The following is a 17,621-nucleotide window of genomic DNA, read 5'->3' as shown; positions in this document are numbered from 1 at the left end:
ATGATTAGTCTGATTAAACAACAGATCATTTTAAAACAAAAGTTTTGTTTTTAAAAATTCAGTTACTATTTCGTTACAATAGTTTTAGTTAATACTAGTGTATGTTTGTTATTAAGCATAAAAAAACATCATTCACTTACTTAATGAAGTTAACAGATTTGTTAAAATTTATCCAGTTATGAATAGGTTGTAGGTTTCTTAGAATCCTTTTACGAAATTATATTGATATGATCATGTAATTTTGATCATTAAGAATTGGATTACGTAAGACCAACAAAATTTTAATGTCGTTACCTCCTGTCCATTCTTGAAAGATATTTTCCAGGAATTTTTTCTAGTCCAACTCTTCTAAATTTTGCTCAGATCGTTGTTATTAAAACTATTGCTTTCCTGTATTTTTCTTGACAAGGTATAGGTTTCTTTTTTGGGTGTCGATACTGATATTTTTAGTTTTCAGGCTCATTTGTTGACATTTGTAGGCACTATGGCGGGTAAAGTAGTATTGCCTCGCCCATCGCTTGTTTAATAACGAATCGTCAAATAGTGGTTTTTGACGATTACTTCGTAATCTGTAACGACAATAAATAAATAAAAAATATTATTAACTAATATTAATTTGCAAAAGCTGAAATAAAATTTTTTTTCAAAGTATAATGCGTTTGGCATAATACATAAATTGGATTCTACTTAAGGAAGTACGAGGCGTGTTCTTTAAGTAAGTGCCGTTTTGAAATTAAAAAAAGACGAGCAAAGATATCTCAATTTTATTTTTACATGGAAACCTGTACATTAATCTACTTTTCTACATAATTTCCTTCAACATTGAGGCACTTGTCATAGCGTTGTAAAAGTTTTTGAATACCCTCCTCATAGAAGTCTGCCGCCTGATTTCTTAACCACTGCATCACAACTGTTTTGACTTCGTCATCGTCTTGAAGACGCTGACCGCTGAGGTGCAGGAACAGATGGTAGTCACTGGACGCCAGATCAGGGCTGTACGGAGGATGATCTAGAGTTTCCCATTGAAAAGATGTGATGAGATCTTTGGTCTGATTAGCCACATGCGGACGGGCATTGCAATGCAGCAAAACGATGCCCTTCCTCAACTTGCCACGTCTTTTGTTCTGGACTGAACGGCGCAGATTGTCTCATTACGAGGTGGAAATTCCAAAAGCAATACTCCTTTTCTGTCCCAAAAAACTGTGCACATGACTTTCCGAGCAGAAGTTGTTTGCTTAAACTTTAGTTTTCTGGGTGAATCTGAATTCCGCCATTTCATGGACTGTTGCTTTGATTCTGGTGTGACGTAGGCCACCCATGTTTCATGGCCCATAACAATTTGGCTTAAGAAATCACCGTCGTGGTATCGCTCAAGGAAAGTCAATGCACTGCCTAAACGTTTGGTTTTGTGCACAACCGTCAACATTTTCGGTACCCAACGTGAGCACAGTTTTCGATAATTCAAGTGCTCTGACACAATGCTATACTAAACACTACGAGAAACATTAGGAAAGTCAAAACGCAAGGAGGAAATCGTAAAGCGTCTGTTTTCTCTCACCTTATTGCCCACTTACTGCACGTAACTTTCATTAACGACTGAAGGACGCCAACTCCGTTGTTCATCATGCACATTTGTGCGGCCTTCTTTAAATGCTCTCACCCACTTTTTTACCATTCCATCACCCATAATGCTTTGTCCATAAACTGCACAGATCTCATGATGAATATCGATCGATTTTAGGCCTTTAGCACTAAGAAATCTTATGACAGCCCGTACTTCACAGTGGGCTTGACTCACGATTATCGGAGGCATCTTAAACACTCAGTAAACAAGGAAGAATCTGACTACAATGGCGTCAGTGCGTAGGCAAGAGATGTATGTACCAAATGCGCAGAACGCCGACCGCAGCGGTGTGGCAAAACGGTATATGCTTGTAAGAAAGTAGTAGTAGTTTCAGGAATTTCAGAAACTTTTAATCTATTCTACTCTTTGCGTACTTCGCAATCTGTAACGACAATAAATAAAAAAAAATTTATTATAAAATAATATTAATTTGTAGAAACTGAAATAAAATTTTTTGTTTTTAAAAGTATAATACGTTCGTCAGAATACATAAATTGGATTTAACTTACCGAAATATATGCTTGCAAGGAAGATTCACGCACAGGAAGAAGGAACATTTACATTCGTGCTCAGTGGTGGTGTCAGGAATCTCGGAAACTTTTGGTGTCTTTTTCAATTATTTGCTGACAAGCTCAAAAGCAAAAGGTGTTAAGGAATTGTAAAACATTTCTTCAGTTAAATTTATTGGAGCTGTGGTAGATTTTTGATACATATTTAATGCTTTTTGGTTCCTTTCTCGTCTTAAGCATCGAATTACTACAAATAATTTGTCGACAAATTCATTTAATGAAGAAAAGTGCCTTATTACAGATTTTATTGTGGCATTGAATTTTTCTACTGTTTGTTTTGTTGAACATATTTACATTTTTGTAACATCCAGTTACACACTCTTCCTTAATTATGTGCCAATTATCGCCAAAATACCTCGGCATTTCTGAAGTTATTGTACAGTACGTCATACATTGCAAAATTTTCTGCACAGCACATTGATTGCAATATTTCCTTATACTTGTCTTATAACTCAGCAATAATTTGATATTTCTCACAGGTTATTTCTCCATTAAGAGTTCTCAATGTATGGAAAAGAGCATTAAATTTGCAGACGGAAACATTTTTTAAAACTTATCTCTCTGTAACGTCCTTGTCGGTCATTATGACTTTTATTTTGTCACAAGAACGATTTAAATTTTTGAACGTTTGCAATAGCCACGTGCAAGTCTCTTTATCTTCATTAACTAGTATCCCTATCCCTACAACCTCACTCAAACCATTACCATCTTCAATCATAAGGACGTTGAGAGGCATTTTTAGATATTATAAATCTGTAAGTTGCGTCTATATGAACCATTTCAGGAAAAGCCTCAAACACTTTTTTCTTTAATATAATCAGCTCATAATTTTACAGACAAGAGCTTGGACAAAATTGGGGCTCTGCACTGTTTTTGGGATTGGACTCGCCAATCCCAAAGCAGTGCTCGCTCCCATCATTCAAGATTCATTGAATATTTCTCTTTTACCACGAGACAAAATATAATCTTTCACTATGTCATTAAAACTATTGCGTTCTTGTATTTTTCTAGACAAGGTATAGGTTTCTTTTTTTGGGTGTCGATGATACAGATATTCTTTAGGTTTTCAGGCTCATTTGTTGACACTCAAGTGTAGACACTATGGCGAGAAAAGTAATATTGTCTCTCCCATCGCCTGTTTGATAACGAATCATCAAATAGTGATTCTTTACGATTACTTCGTAATCTGTAACAGCAATAAATAATAAAATTATTGTAAAATAATATTAATTTGCAAAAGCTAAAATAAAATATCGTCTTTCAAAGTATAATACGTTTGACATAATACATAAATTGGATTCAACTTCTATCTGTTAGCAATTTTTCAACTTCTGCATTATAAAGATGTAAAATATTTGTTATTGTAACTAATTGGGTAATTAAAGGAAATCTACTGGAGCTATTGGTTTCTTATATTATTGAATTAAGTTTTTTGATACACAGAACACTGTTAGGAATATTTGACAAGCATAGGTACCGATTTTTAAAGTCACTCCACTCTTCACTCAACGATTCTACTTTAAAAACAAAATCATCAGCGAGTTCAATTCTTTCTGAATTTCCATACAACTCTATTTACATTCCATCCACAAATCTTTTTGAATTGAATATGCTCAAATGTGATATCACTTGTTGATTTTCTAATCTTTCAGATATGTCTTTAATTAAAATATCTAAAAACTCTTTTGCATCCTTCTCAAAAGCACCATCGCTTGATGCCATTATCTTGAGGAGTAGAGCTTGTTCCTCCAGCTTTTTGAAAAAAGTTCTGAATTTCTTTTTAAATTTCTCCAATTCTGCTATGGTGTTTTGTATTTTTGGTTCTATCAATCCTATGTCTATATTTTCCTGCTGTAAGCTTAAATTAAGATGAGTGACTGATGATAGCACATAACATAAAAAGTGAATTAATTTAAAAAAATCGTAACTCTGAAATTGTTTAGTAAACCGCTGGCATTTGGCCCAGAAAGCTGTTGTGAAGATAATTGTTGTAGCTTTATTGAATAAAGCTACAACAGTGGGGAATAAAGTTTGTGCATTTTTCAAGTTAGTCATTCTAGCTGAACTGCTTTTAAAATACTTATAAGTACTATTTAGAGTCTCGTCCACTGTAGCAAACCTTTTAAGGGGACAGTACTCCTTTAAAATGTAGGGAAATGATCAAAAAATGACTCCAGACACTGGTTTATTGCTTGAAAACTCATAATTCACAAGAAAATTACAAGCAATTAGAATAGTTCTGAAAAGAAGTTTTTTTTTTTAACGTTAAGAAATAATGTAAAAAGAAATATATGAAAAACAGATGCAAACGATAGTTGAAGATTGTAAACAAACAATTGAAAAGAAAGTTAAAGTTGAAGTAAATTCACAATAAAAATATAACATCATAAACTATGAGGGTCACCAGGTAGAAAAATATTAAATATATAAAATCTGTATTATTCTTTGGAATTTAAATTAAAAACTAGTTTCGGTTGAGTCATACTTCGCCCACTTTAATTTTTAGAGCTAATTCTGCTCGGTGGCTTCCAGAAAAAACTAGATATCTCACGAACGTTAGCTCGCAGAGTAAAACGGTTGGTGTCATTTTATTCAGAACAAAATGGAGTTTAATAATACATCAAAATTAAAAAATCGATTTTTTTTTGTGACCATTTTAAAGCAGTACTGTCCCCTTAAGCTGTAGCAATTTTTTGATACATATCCTAAACTGTTTTGGCACCTTTCTCGTCTTTAAACATCAAATTACCACAAATAATTTATCTACAAATTCATTTAATGAGGAAAAGTGCCTAATAACCTATTTCATTGTGGCATTGAATTTTTCTACTTAGTTTGTTTTGTTCAACATGTTCAAATTTTTGTAACATCCAACTACTCACTCTTCCTTAATTATGTACCAATTGTCGCTAAAATACCTCAGCATTTCTGGAGGTGCTATTTGAAATAAGTTATTGTACAATACAAGAAACGAATGAAATAAAAATATGACCACCGAAGCCGGCGTCTTCAGGGGGTACCGGCCTCGGTAGCCATTAAAAACAAAACCATTTCTATTTGAGGGAAAAGCAAATGCTTAAAATATCTCCCTCAGTACCCCGATGGTTTTGTATAGAGGTCCAGGAAAAACAAGATACATTCAAAATAATTAACGAATTAAGAAAAGAAAATCAATCAAAATCATCAGAAAAATAAAAAATCACAAAGTCACAGGTCAAGCATCAACTTCAAAAGCAAGTAGAGAAAAAAAAAACACTAAAAACTGAAAAACCAACGCCCCCTATTATAATGCTCAGAAGAAGTTTAAAATGAAATGGAAAAGGTCAGGAGAAAGAAATACGTAGACAAATTAATAGATGCTAGTCTTAACTGTCTACGTATTTCTTTCTCCTGACCTTTTCCATTTCATTTTAATCGCTATTGCTTCAATCTATATAGAATATGCATCTTGAACAATTAATATCGTATGATTTTTCAAAAGGGCCTGAATAGTCTATGTGTATTCTGGACCAAACACGATTAGCTGAGGGTCAAGGTTGTAAACTTTTAGCAGGAGAATTAATTAGAATTCTGAATGCAATTTTGGACTATATTCTCAATGTCTACATCTAAATTGGGCCACCAGAACAGTGAACGAGCAATGCTCTTCATGCCTGAAATTCCCTGATGTGTGCTATGCAGTTCTTGCAAGATACTACTATGTAAATTTCGTAGTTGTTTCATCCCCTACTTTGTAGGTATACATTTTCGATCGGAGCTCAATAAATTCTGACATCACTTTTCCTTTAGTTTTGTCTTTCATTTTTTTCAATGACATTTTTATTTATGAGTGGTTCGTTGTAGGCATTGTCTTGCGAATAATCAGATGTGTCAAAGAGGTCTATATCATCTAACATATCTTTATACGCATCTTCGGTCTCAATATCGTTAATAAAACTATCTATATCAGTATATGAGCAATTCTACATATAAATGCCAATTCTTTTTGCCTTTGAACTTGAGAAATTTGATGCTTTATACTTTTCACAGTATTCGTGGAGTACGATACACGTCGAAAAAGACATTTTCTTTTCTTTCTCATATTCACAAATTTACGCTGTGAATTATTATATTTATTTTTCCAAAAATTAGTCCTTTTTTTTGTTCTTCAAGTTGTTCTAAGGAGCATATTTTTCTTCGAAGCTTCATTTCCATGGATCTTGAAGAATGTTTTTCTCTTAGATGATTCTTTTCTGATTCAAGCATTTTTTGATGCTGCGAGTTGTTTACTTCTTGTGAAACAGTAACATTAAAAATATTTATATTTGTTTCAGGTAAAAGTGGATTTCTTTAAAAAAAGAAACATATTTCAAATTTAAGAAAAATAATAAAATATTATATTTATCTTTAACAAAATGAAGTTAAATAAAAACTTTTTAAAATTTTGTAAACAAAAATGTCCTTACCTTTTTTCGGTGTTTTTTTTTTATTTACATAATACATTTGCAATCTAGTTTTTTTCTGCAATTTTCTTTTTTTTTTTTTTTTTTCTCATTTTCGCGTTGAACTCGCAATTTCTCCGCTTTGATTTAGATTTTATCTTATCCATTGACAATATCCAAAAAAGAAATTTTTTTTTGCAATTATAATGTTAACAATAATTAAATAATTCCGCCTTTTCCGTTTTTTCTTCTGAATGCAACGCTATTTTGCTTGCTCTTCAGTTTATTTCTAGGCAACTGTACAAAAAATGGTTGATTTTCTCTGATTCTAAAAGTTGCATCGATGCACTTAAGAATCTTGACAATAAACCTCACTCTATCATCCATCATATAATAAATACATATTTAAGCCTCAGTAACAATAGCTTTGAAATAATATTTGTTTGGATCCCGGGACATGTAGGCATTCCAGGTAATGAAAAAGCTGATTCAATAGCCAAGTCAACACACAATCTTACAAATAAACCACACTGTTTACCTGACATTCGAAATTTAGTGGCAGACACTCTTACCCAACTCAGACAGACGAACTGGGATAATGAAATAAACAACAAATTACATGAGATCAAATCAGATATTAAACCATTTGCACCACTGACTAACTACAACCGAAAAACCCAGGTACTTATCAACAGACTACGGATTGGGCACACCCGCTTGACACACAAATATTTAATTTTAAATGAAGCACCTCCACAATGCAATTTTTGCAAAGAGTCTCTTACAGTAAAACATTTTCTGACCCAGTGTATGAAATTTAAATCTAAAAGACGACAGTACTTTAACTGTGACTTTCCGACTTTATCATTTTTACTTGGAGACACACCTCATCCTAATTTAATTCTATACATCAAACATATCGGATTTTACAATTTGATTTAGTTCTAGATATAACCTAGTTGACAAATTTTAAATTAGTTTTAATTTTGAACAAGTTGCTCTTTTCAGCCTAATTGTTCTGATTTTAACAAAGCTACAGTAATTTTTACCTAGGTTTGGGCGCGGTATAGCCAAACCATGGCTCTTGCGCCAAAAATTTACATCAATCAATCAATCAAACAAACATTAAAAAATTAACAAGTAACGCCATCTTATGTGCAAAAAAATAATTAAAATGATAACTAAATCGATAAAAATGAAGCATATTTAAAAAAAATTAAAAAACATATTCAATTAGCTAATGGCTTGCAGAGGGTTTAAACTATATACTCTATAGCCACCAGAGACAACAACTAACATATTAATTACTTAGATGTAAAAAATATGCCATAAATTTCGTTTTTGAAATGAAGCTTTTATCTGAGCCATTTATTCAGATAAAACGATTTTTACATAATTATAATATTATTATAATGTCTCTCTAAAATGTATTTATAGAGATTTCATACTATTAGATTATATTGTAGTATAAAAAACAAAATAAAAAAATTTAATCAAAGTTCGTAAGTTGAAAAAAATCGGGGGAAATTTAAAATTGGTATTTTGTCATTTAAAGTATGTCACAAAGAAAAAATTTCATGTTCACGATTTTTTCTTGCTTTTTTAGGGTGTAAATAAGAAGAAAATTCATGTAGAAATAGCGTGCCCCCCGCAATTTTTTTTTTTTTTTTGCCGCCTAATTGGCGTTTATTTGTAGAATTTGTCATATAATAGTTTGAGAGAGTTATTATATTTCACTTTCATGTGGCCATTATGGAACTCGTACATAAATGTCTTGCATAGGTCTAAACTACCATTCCTACTGTTATTGGCTTATTAAATTTTAATGTCGTTTTCCGCATATGCAGTGCTACCAAGTTTTCATTGAATATTGTGCAGTCCTCAATGTTTGACCTGGCTATACATTTTTCGGCATTTTCCCCATTATTTGTTAATTTTATGTTAGCCCTTTTTCCAATATTTTTCCATGGTTTTATCGAAAAACGAATTATTTATCAATTTAAAACTTTTTTTTTTTATCGAAGTCATTTGTCGAAGTTTCGTATTTAAGTCTATGTACTGTTTTAACGATTGTGTTTGTTGAAATTGTAGAACACGGTGTACCGTTTTCTATTTTAGGCCGAATTTTACATATTGTTTTAAATTTCTATAGTGCAAATATATTTGTCTTTCAATGTACTCGCGCTACTTACCGTCACACGATAACACGCGACCTGAGCGGATTTTCGCTTAAGAAAACGGCAAAATCAATTTGCTGAGCATAAAAGATTTGTGTTTTCAACTTAGAATTATGAATGGATAAATAAGAAATGAAATATTTTTTAAAACAGCAAGTTTATAAAAGTTAAATGATATATTTATATATTTACAATAAAATTTTGAAAAACTTTTTTTTAAGCTATACATGCTATTAATATTAAATTTTGAACAATTAAAAAATTATGAAGTATTTTCCAATTAAATAATGTTTATTACATTTACTATAATTGAAACAAAACTTACATTTCACTGGCATATTCTGCAAATAACACTGCTATGCTCTCCGCATACATTTTTTGAACATTTAGCACAACAAATTTTTGATTTTCTGTCAATTTTGCTGGGGCAGATATGACACCTATTTCTTGAACATTTTAGTTTTTTTGCCGGTTGTGCTTCATAATTTTCATTGCGGCCGCTATCTATTTTTTCACGTAATTCGCGCGGATGCGTCGGCTGCAAACTTCTTTTTTCTACATGCTCCTTCAGAAGCTCTAACGCCAGATCTTTCAAAAATAAACTCCTTTTTTTTATTGGAGCAGTGGCGATTTCGCAGATAATAGTAAAATTCGCGCATTTATGGCTGCAGTATTCAAAATACTGTCATCGGCCATCTGTTACTAATTCTTGCAGTGGAATAAGTAGCTGACATTTCATCAAAGGATCCATTAAAATGGACAGGATACTTTTTAAAGTTGTTCCGTAAACTTTTTAACAAGTGAGGCACATAAAAAAATTTATATACATTAACACTCCATCGGGCGCGTTGATCTGACAGATACAGGCGTGTCAATATCTCTGCTTTTGTCCCCTAAAACATTTTCTTACGACCTTGACCTTATCAGTATCTGTCCATCTGGCCCCCTGCTACTTTGGAATGCAGTAGTGACCAGTTCGGTGTAGGAGTATTTCCTGTTTCTAAGCTTGCTTGAAATTTTGTATCTGTTAGATACACGCGCCCGATAACGTTTGTCTCGTGAAGCTACATGGAAGTATCGAGATTCCCTGAGCGTTTTTGATTTATCTTTTTCCTACGATGAGTGCTAAACGCTTTTTAGATTTGAAAAATCAGAAAAACCTAGAGCTAGTTCATAGTATTCTATTTAGTGATGGAAATAAGGAATTAAATGCTGAAGAATTTGATGAAAGTGATGCTGACGAAGAAGATATTTTAGAAACACGTGAAGTTGATTGTCATTTCAGTAAAAGTGTTTATAATGACTCAGAACTCGATGATGATGTTAATAATGATGATTTTTATGTAGGAAAGGACAATAATACTTAAATGGGCAAAACAGATAGGAAGAAAAAATTTGACTTAAATTTAGAATCGGATTCAATTATAATAATTGATTTGTCACCTTTATATTATGTATTATTTGTGCATAACTGTCCTTTTTATACTTTTTCAACAGTTTAACATGTTTAATTAAATGTTTTTTACAGCATTTAACTTTTGTAATAGCGTTTGTGATTAGTAAATAAAAATTATTATTGAAAATATTAAAAAATATATAAAAATTAAATAAAAATTAAAAATATACATAAAAAACTAATAAAAGGTCCGGGTGTAAAAGCCTGGACCTAAAAAGAGTAAAAATAGGAGATTTAAGGTAATACATATTAACAGAAAACACACAAATTGATTGATTGATTGAATGTAGAAGTTTTATGGCACAAGATCCAAAGGAGGATATGCTGCGCCAAACAATTTGTTGAGTTAGATCTAATGGTAAATTGCACACAATAGTTTCATTGTCGTAAAATAAATGAAACGAATAAGATTGTTTATCTCAAGACACGTATTTTTAAAAGTTCATAAAATCAATAAAAGCGTAATTCTATAAAATACACAGAAAAGGTAAAACGGTTCATGGGTAGGAAATAAGAGTGAATAAAATCAGATAAAACAGTTATATACAATATAAAATACCAATAGCTCGCAGAAATGCGAAAATGTTAGGATGATGAATATCATCTAACAAATCCTTCATACATAAAATCGTGCTATTAAAAAAGGTAAGACGATGTCGGTTAAAACAAGGACAAATGGTTAAAATGTGATGAACCGTAAGTAAAGTATTGCAAGAGTCGCATTTGGGAGGAGATTCTCCAAACAACAGATGAAGATGCGTGAGTCGAGTGTGGCCGATTCTGAGACGATTAAGCTTCACATCTGCATTACGTAAACGTAATACAGGTAAGGGGTCTATATATGGTTTGATGTTATGAAGTTTATTTTGAGTTTGAAGGTCCCAATGCTGTTGCCAAAGGGACGAGATGAGCTGTCGAACATGTAGTTTAATGTCTGAGAATGGTACAGATATTGTTAATTCAGTAGTTGCAGATCGTGCTGCAGAATCAGCCAACTCATTCCCTGGGATACCGACGTGACTCGGTATCCAGCAAAATGAAATATTAAATCCCTTCTTGTGAAGAGCGATTAATAAATGATTAATGAAGCATAAAATTGGGTGAGTGTCACTGCGAAAATTTTCTAACTGGTTCAAAACGCTCTTACTATCGGAGTATATAAAATACTTTCGTTCGGAGCGTGAAGAAATCAGCCGCAATGCCAAAAGGATGGCAACAGCTTCCGCAGTGAAGACGGAACAAATATCTGGGATCTTGTAGCTATAAGTATCATCAGCGATGATGACCCCACAGCCTACGTATTCCGTCGATTTTGATCCGTCAGTATATACAGGCATATACTCAAAATATTGGTGGCGATGAGAATTGAATATTTGTTGATAAATGATGGATGCAGCATTAGATTTACTGTACAACTTAAAAAGGGGATAAAACTGATATGGTGAGATGATCCATGGTGGTATGAGAAGATGATCTATTAATTGTGTTGGCACCTCACAAATGTTAAATGTTTGTATGAGAGAACGCACGCGAGCATGAAATGGACGGACATATGAAGGTTTAGCGTCATACAATCGTTCCAAGCTTGATGGAAGGACATCGTGTTTTAGAGGGTGAGATTTGCAGGATTTCACACGATAGTAATACGCTAAAGACAATTGCATGCGACGAAAATCGAGAGATGATTGGTGACAAATGACATATAAACTCTCTACTGGTGAGGTGCGGAATGCACCACTACATATACGTAAAGCCGTATGATGTACTGTATCTAAACGCCTTAAGTTGGAAGCAGTAGCAGTACCGTAGACTGCACAAGCGTAATCTATACGTGATAGTATTAACGCTTTGTACAGTCTGAGTAGGGCGATACGATCCGCACCCCAAGAAGTATTCGACAAAACGCGTAATATATTCAAAGTCTTCTCACACCGTTTTCTTAGATGTAAAATATGAGGCTTAAAAGTGAGTTTGTGATCAAATATAACACCTAAAAACTTTAATTCGGATACAACGGGTATAGTAATGTTGTTAATAGATATAACAGGATCAAAATGTATTCTGCGTAATTTACAAAAGTGAATGCAAGAGCTTTTAGCGTTTGAAAGGGCATGACCATTTTGCTCACACCATTCCACAATTTTATTTACAGTCAACTGCAGTTGACGCTCAATGACGCGCATGTCAGATCCTGTACATGACACGTTCAGATCGTCAACATATAGTGAACCAAATACGGAAGGAGGCAGCACGTTCAAGATTTGTGATACATGAATAATGAAGAGTATGACACTTAAAACACTGCCTTGAGGGACGCCTTCAGTCTGACTGAAGAGATCAGAAAATGTAGTTCCCAGCTTTACTCGAAAATACCGCTTCGACAGAAAGTTCTTGAGAAAGATGGGTAGATTTCCACGAAGTCCCATGTCGTAGAGTGTCTTCAAAATTCCGTACCGCCATGTCCGATCGTAAGCCTTCTCAATATCAAAGAAGATAGAGACGAAATGGTTACGTCGAACAAAGGCGTTACGAATTCTTGACTCAAGAGCAACGATGTTATCAATCGTGGATCTTCCCTTACGAAAACCGCTCTGGAAGTCAGGTATGAGATGATTTTTTTCGAGGTAGTATACCAGGCGAGAGTTGACCATCCGCTCAAACGTTTTCCCAAGACAGCTGGTTAAAGCTATAGGGCGATAGTTAATAGGATCCTTAGGGTCTTTACCTGGTTTTAATATGGGTATCACACTTGCTTCACGCCAACGTGACGGGTACGTTTGTTCCGTCCATATTCTATTGAATAGAACGAGAACATTTGACAACGACGTCCGATCTAAGTGGCGGAGCATGTGATAGGTGATACCATCAGGACCAGGGCTTGTATTATGAGACTGATAAAGTGCTCTCTGTAATTCTACAAAATTAAAATTACTGTTATAGTGGAAGAGGCGGCGCGTATTAAAGTTGATGTTATTTCGTTCGGCGATCTGCTTATGGTATTGAAATGCTCTACTGTAACTCTCTAGACTAGAGACAGCAGCAAATGTGTCACCAAGCATATTACAGACGTCGACAGGAGCTGAGTAAATGGTACCGTTTCGTTTGAATACCGGAAGGTGAAATTCACGGTATATGCCGTTAGCCCTTTTGACTCTCGACCAAACTTGTCTGGGAGAAGTAGTAGATGTTATAGAAGAGACGTAACGGCACCAAGAATCTCTCTGACTATTGCGCCTGACCTTTCGTGCTATTGCTTTAGCCCGTTTAAAGGCTAAAAGGTTAACAGTATTAGGATAACGGCGGAAGAAGTTCCACAAGCGTCTCTGCTTCTTGTAAGCAGCAGCACATTCCTCATTCCACCACGGCTTGCGATAGCGAGGAAGCGAACTCGACGACTTGGGTATACTATCTTCTGCCGCTTGGAGAATTACAGACGTAACCCGATCAACTGCTGTATTTATAGTATCATGTGTGACTATATCATCCGTGATCTGAGCAAGCTGGGCAAATTGTGGCCAATTGGCGCGATGAAATATGAAAGTTGATGGTCTTTGGCTCATGGGAACAGATGCAGAATATGAAATTAAGAGAGGGAAATGATCGCTGTTATGAAGATCATTGCTTACTGAAAAGTTCAAAAAAGGTAAGAGATTTGGTGAACATAATGCTAAATCAATGGCGTGAAAGGTTCGAGTAGGTGAATGAAAGTATGTTTCTTCGTCCTTATTAAGCAAACAGAGATTATGGTCATGGATGAGTTGTTCAATTTTATGCCCTCGGTCATTAGAGGCGGAACTACCCCACAATTCACTGTGACCATTAAAATCTCCGAGCAAAATAAAAGGTGAAGGTAACTGAATTATCAGAGAGTTTAAATCTGTTTGAGCGACAGGTGCATGAGGTGGTAAGTAGACAGAGCATACTGTAAGTAGAATGTTGAGTTGAATTTGAACAGCGCAAGCCTGTAATGAAGTCGTTAATGAAAGGTGAGTAGATGGTAGTGTATTAGAGGTTAAAATTGAAACACCTCCATGAGGTTGATTTCCATTATTAAAGTCGTGCCGATGGCAAGAATAGTTGCATAGTTTAAAAGCAGTAGATGACGTTAAGTGAGTCTCCTGCAAGGCAATACAAGCAGGTTGAAATTGGGAAACAATGTCTTTAACATCTGACAGTTTGTTTCTCAAACCGCGACAATTCCATGAAATGAAGCATATTGACATTATGAGATATAAAGGGATGATTCAAAAGTAACGTCATTATTAAAAGGTTAGTTGAGTAGACATTCGTCGTCAGAAGGATGCAAAGACAACTCCACTTCAACGTCCATCTTCTGCAAATCAGCAGAAGTGGGTTGATTAAAAGGTTGAATGTACTTTGCATCTTTTTTCTTTCGAGAATATCCAGGCTTAAGACTTGGGGGTAGTTTTTTTGAAGGGATTTGTTTTGGACAAGGTCGATTTTTTTCAGAATTATCTAGTTTAGATGTTTTGCTAGGTGGAGGTGAAGTGGTTCTATTAGAGGTTGATGGTTCGGTAAAGTTAAATTGAGGTCTTGGCGTTGGGAGCTTAATTTGTTTATTTGTGCTACATTTTTGTGTTACGTAATCAGTTTGCGTACTGACAGAACAATAAGAAGTCTTAACAGCCGTGGAATACGACACGCCTGGACGAGGTGTACGGGCGGTGACGATTCGGCGAGCTTCATTGAACGTCAGGTTTTGCAAGACTTTAACGGTTTGTATTTCTTTCTCTAGGGACCATTTTGGACAACTCCTGGAGTATGCAACATGATCACCCTTGCAATTGATGCAAAGGGATGGCAACTCACAGGATGTGTCGCAATGGCCAGTACCAGAGCAGCGAGCACATACAGGTTGACCACGGCAGGATTGTTTTGAATGTCCAAACCTTTGACACTGAAAGCATCGTAAAGGGTTTGGAACATAAGGTCGCACTGGGCAGTTATGCCAAGCCATTTTAATTGAAGATGGAATTTGTGGTTTACTGAAAGTAAGGATTAGATGTTTCGTAGGGATGAGTTTACCATCTCTACGAATCTTGATCCTTCTGACAGCTGTTACGTTTTGTTCTTGTAGTTCTTCCAGAATCATTTCTTCGGAATCATTCAAAAATTCGGATTCCGAAATTACACCTCGAGAGGAATTGAGAGTATTGTGGGGCGTAACTGTTACATCGAAAGAGCACATGACATTACATTTGGATAAGGTGTCGGCTTGTTTTGAAGAGGAGACCTGTATTAAGAGGTCACCTGATCGTATCTTTTTAACGGAAGTGACTTCTCCCAGTACGGAGAGAAGAGCTTTATGTATTAAAAAGGGGGACACTTTGCTAAAGGACGTATCTGGTATAGTAGGATTATTCAATTTTATCAGAAAATACTGAGCGTAATCATTCGGTGTAGAAGTTGTTCCGCTGTTTTTACTATGGTGTGCAGAACATAACACCTTGCTATTTTCAGCCATAGAAAATTTCAAACATTTCCACTATTAGCGACACCACCCACCACGGAGTCCAACTAAGGGGATGTAAATATCAAACTGGTGTTGCCACCAATCCGCTATTTAACAACGGTGTTAACTAACAGTTATACGTCCGCGAGTCACTCCTGAAGCAGCCTCCACCCTTAACGAGGTGCCCAGTAAATTACCCCGGACTTGACCCTAGCCAACAGATGATATTCGTGGCTAGCCGATTGGTGCACACAGGCCAATATGCACCTCCCGTTTACCTGAAGCAAGGGCCGAAGCAGTGTATTGGGGTACCAAGATGCCCCTCAACTGCCAGGATCCCCTTTTCCAGGGACACGGGTCTCCACGCACGGCAAACACGCGGGTGGTCTCTTCCCATCTATGTCCAACACAACAGAGTGGTAATCAAACACAGATGACAAGCCCTTACCAGTAAATTTGGCAACCACGACAAGGGGGAAGAGAAAGGAGAAAGTAGGAGTAAAGGGAGAGAAAAACGAAGGGAGAACAGATCACTAGGGTACCCCGGGGCGTGACTCCCTGTATTTACCTGAAGAAGGTAAACCCCCTCAGGGGAAAACACACAAAACAGAGATGTATCTGACAGATACATCGCGCCCGATGCCGTAAGTTTCGAGACGCGCCCGACGGAGTGTTAATATTATCTACAGTGAAATACGGACAGTCAACTGTCACACCCCTTTCTTTGGCATACAGTTTAAGATTGTTCTCCCTGGTCACATACAACAGCAATTGGGGTCATGCCACACTGAATGAGTTCACGTAACAGATTAGTCAGTAAAATCTTCAGTGTGGCAGCCGGGGCTGTTTGTGATGAGAAAAAGAAATCAGCAATCTGTTTCCATTTTTTGCAAAGCCCACGCACCATAAAAGATAGAGCGTGTGTTGCAAGCTTGGAGGAGGAAGATTGAATTTGGGATTCGTAATCTTCAAATCCCACAATTTTATCTTTCTTTTTATTGTAAACCAAGCCACATTTTAATGACATTTCATCAAAAGATATAATACAATATTTCTCATGTGGCTTTAACTTACTGGCTATAAGTTTAATTGAATTGAGCACAGCAGTTGAAAAACCTGGTTCCATTTTTATGCCAGAAGCAATTTTTAAAAGAGTAGGTTTACTAGGCAAATTCAAAAATCGTTTCAGGGTGTTATATGCTTTAGGACTAGATAGGTATAACTGTAAGCAGAGATTTTTATCGCGTAAAGACCATCTATGTCCATACTTAGATACTGAACTTGAAATTAATTGGGATCTAATGAAACTAAAAATAAGCCTGCTTTAAATTTTTAACACGCTCAACTTTCGTCTGAGCATACTTTCTTTTGAGGAAATACAGCTTTGTTGCAAGCGACTTTATTTTCTTGGACTCGGGCGTTAGTAGCCTAAGCCTCTGCACTCCTCTTCTTGGCGTTACAATGTTAGAATCGTCTTGGAATACCAAATCAGTTGCTTCATCTTGCGAAGAATCCAATTTCTCCTTCAGTGAGAGAAGCCACCGCAGAAATCTGTGGGGAAACTGGAGGCTCATCGAGAACCGCATGTTTGGCCAAGTGTATTTTCCGGGAGGTGGCGTAAGCCTTTGCTCCAAAGTGACTGGAGCAAACTCGGAACCTGGCATAGAGTGCATTCGGCGAATGTGATGCCAGGTCCACCTTCCTTAATACGTTTGCCCACTCTCTACAACTATTGAAAACTATTATAACAAAAAGCACAATTGATCACAAATAGGGGAAAGCAAACTATTTTTTAGCCTCCTCAAACTAATTGTATGTCAACCAAATGGCACATATAAATAAGTGCCCATCTTGCAAACCATAGATCAATAATGTTTATTCTATTGCAAAAGATGGTACAT

The 17,621-nt window shown here is 35.5% G+C and overlaps 1 protein-coding gene across 1 annotated transcript; it reads right to left on the bottom strand.

The window, feature by feature from the left end:
• Positions 1 to 794: 794 nt before the first annotated feature.
• On the bottom strand, positions 795 to 1,813 carry LOC139426865 (histone-lysine N-methyltransferase SETMAR). Its single transcript, XM_071186983.2, has 3 exons — positions 1,575 to 1,813; positions 1,112 to 1,481; positions 795 to 1,049 (listed from the first exon to the last, which is right to left on the bottom strand). Exons 1-3 carry the CDS (start codon positions 1,811 to 1,813, stop codon positions 795 to 797), a joined length of 864 nt encoding a protein of 287 aa, XP_071043084.2.
• Positions 1,814 to 17,621: the final 15,808 nt, after the last annotated feature.

Source organism: Parasteatoda tepidariorum, chromosome 9 (genome assembly GCF_982258835.1).
Source record: "Parasteatoda tepidariorum strain Cologne lab strain chromosome 9, Ptep-v5.0, whole genome shotgun sequence".
NCBI classification, from domain to species: domain Eukaryota; kingdom Metazoa; phylum Arthropoda; class Arachnida; order Araneae; family Theridiidae; genus Parasteatoda; species Parasteatoda tepidariorum.
This window is presented reverse-complemented; position numbering and strand designations above follow the sequence as displayed.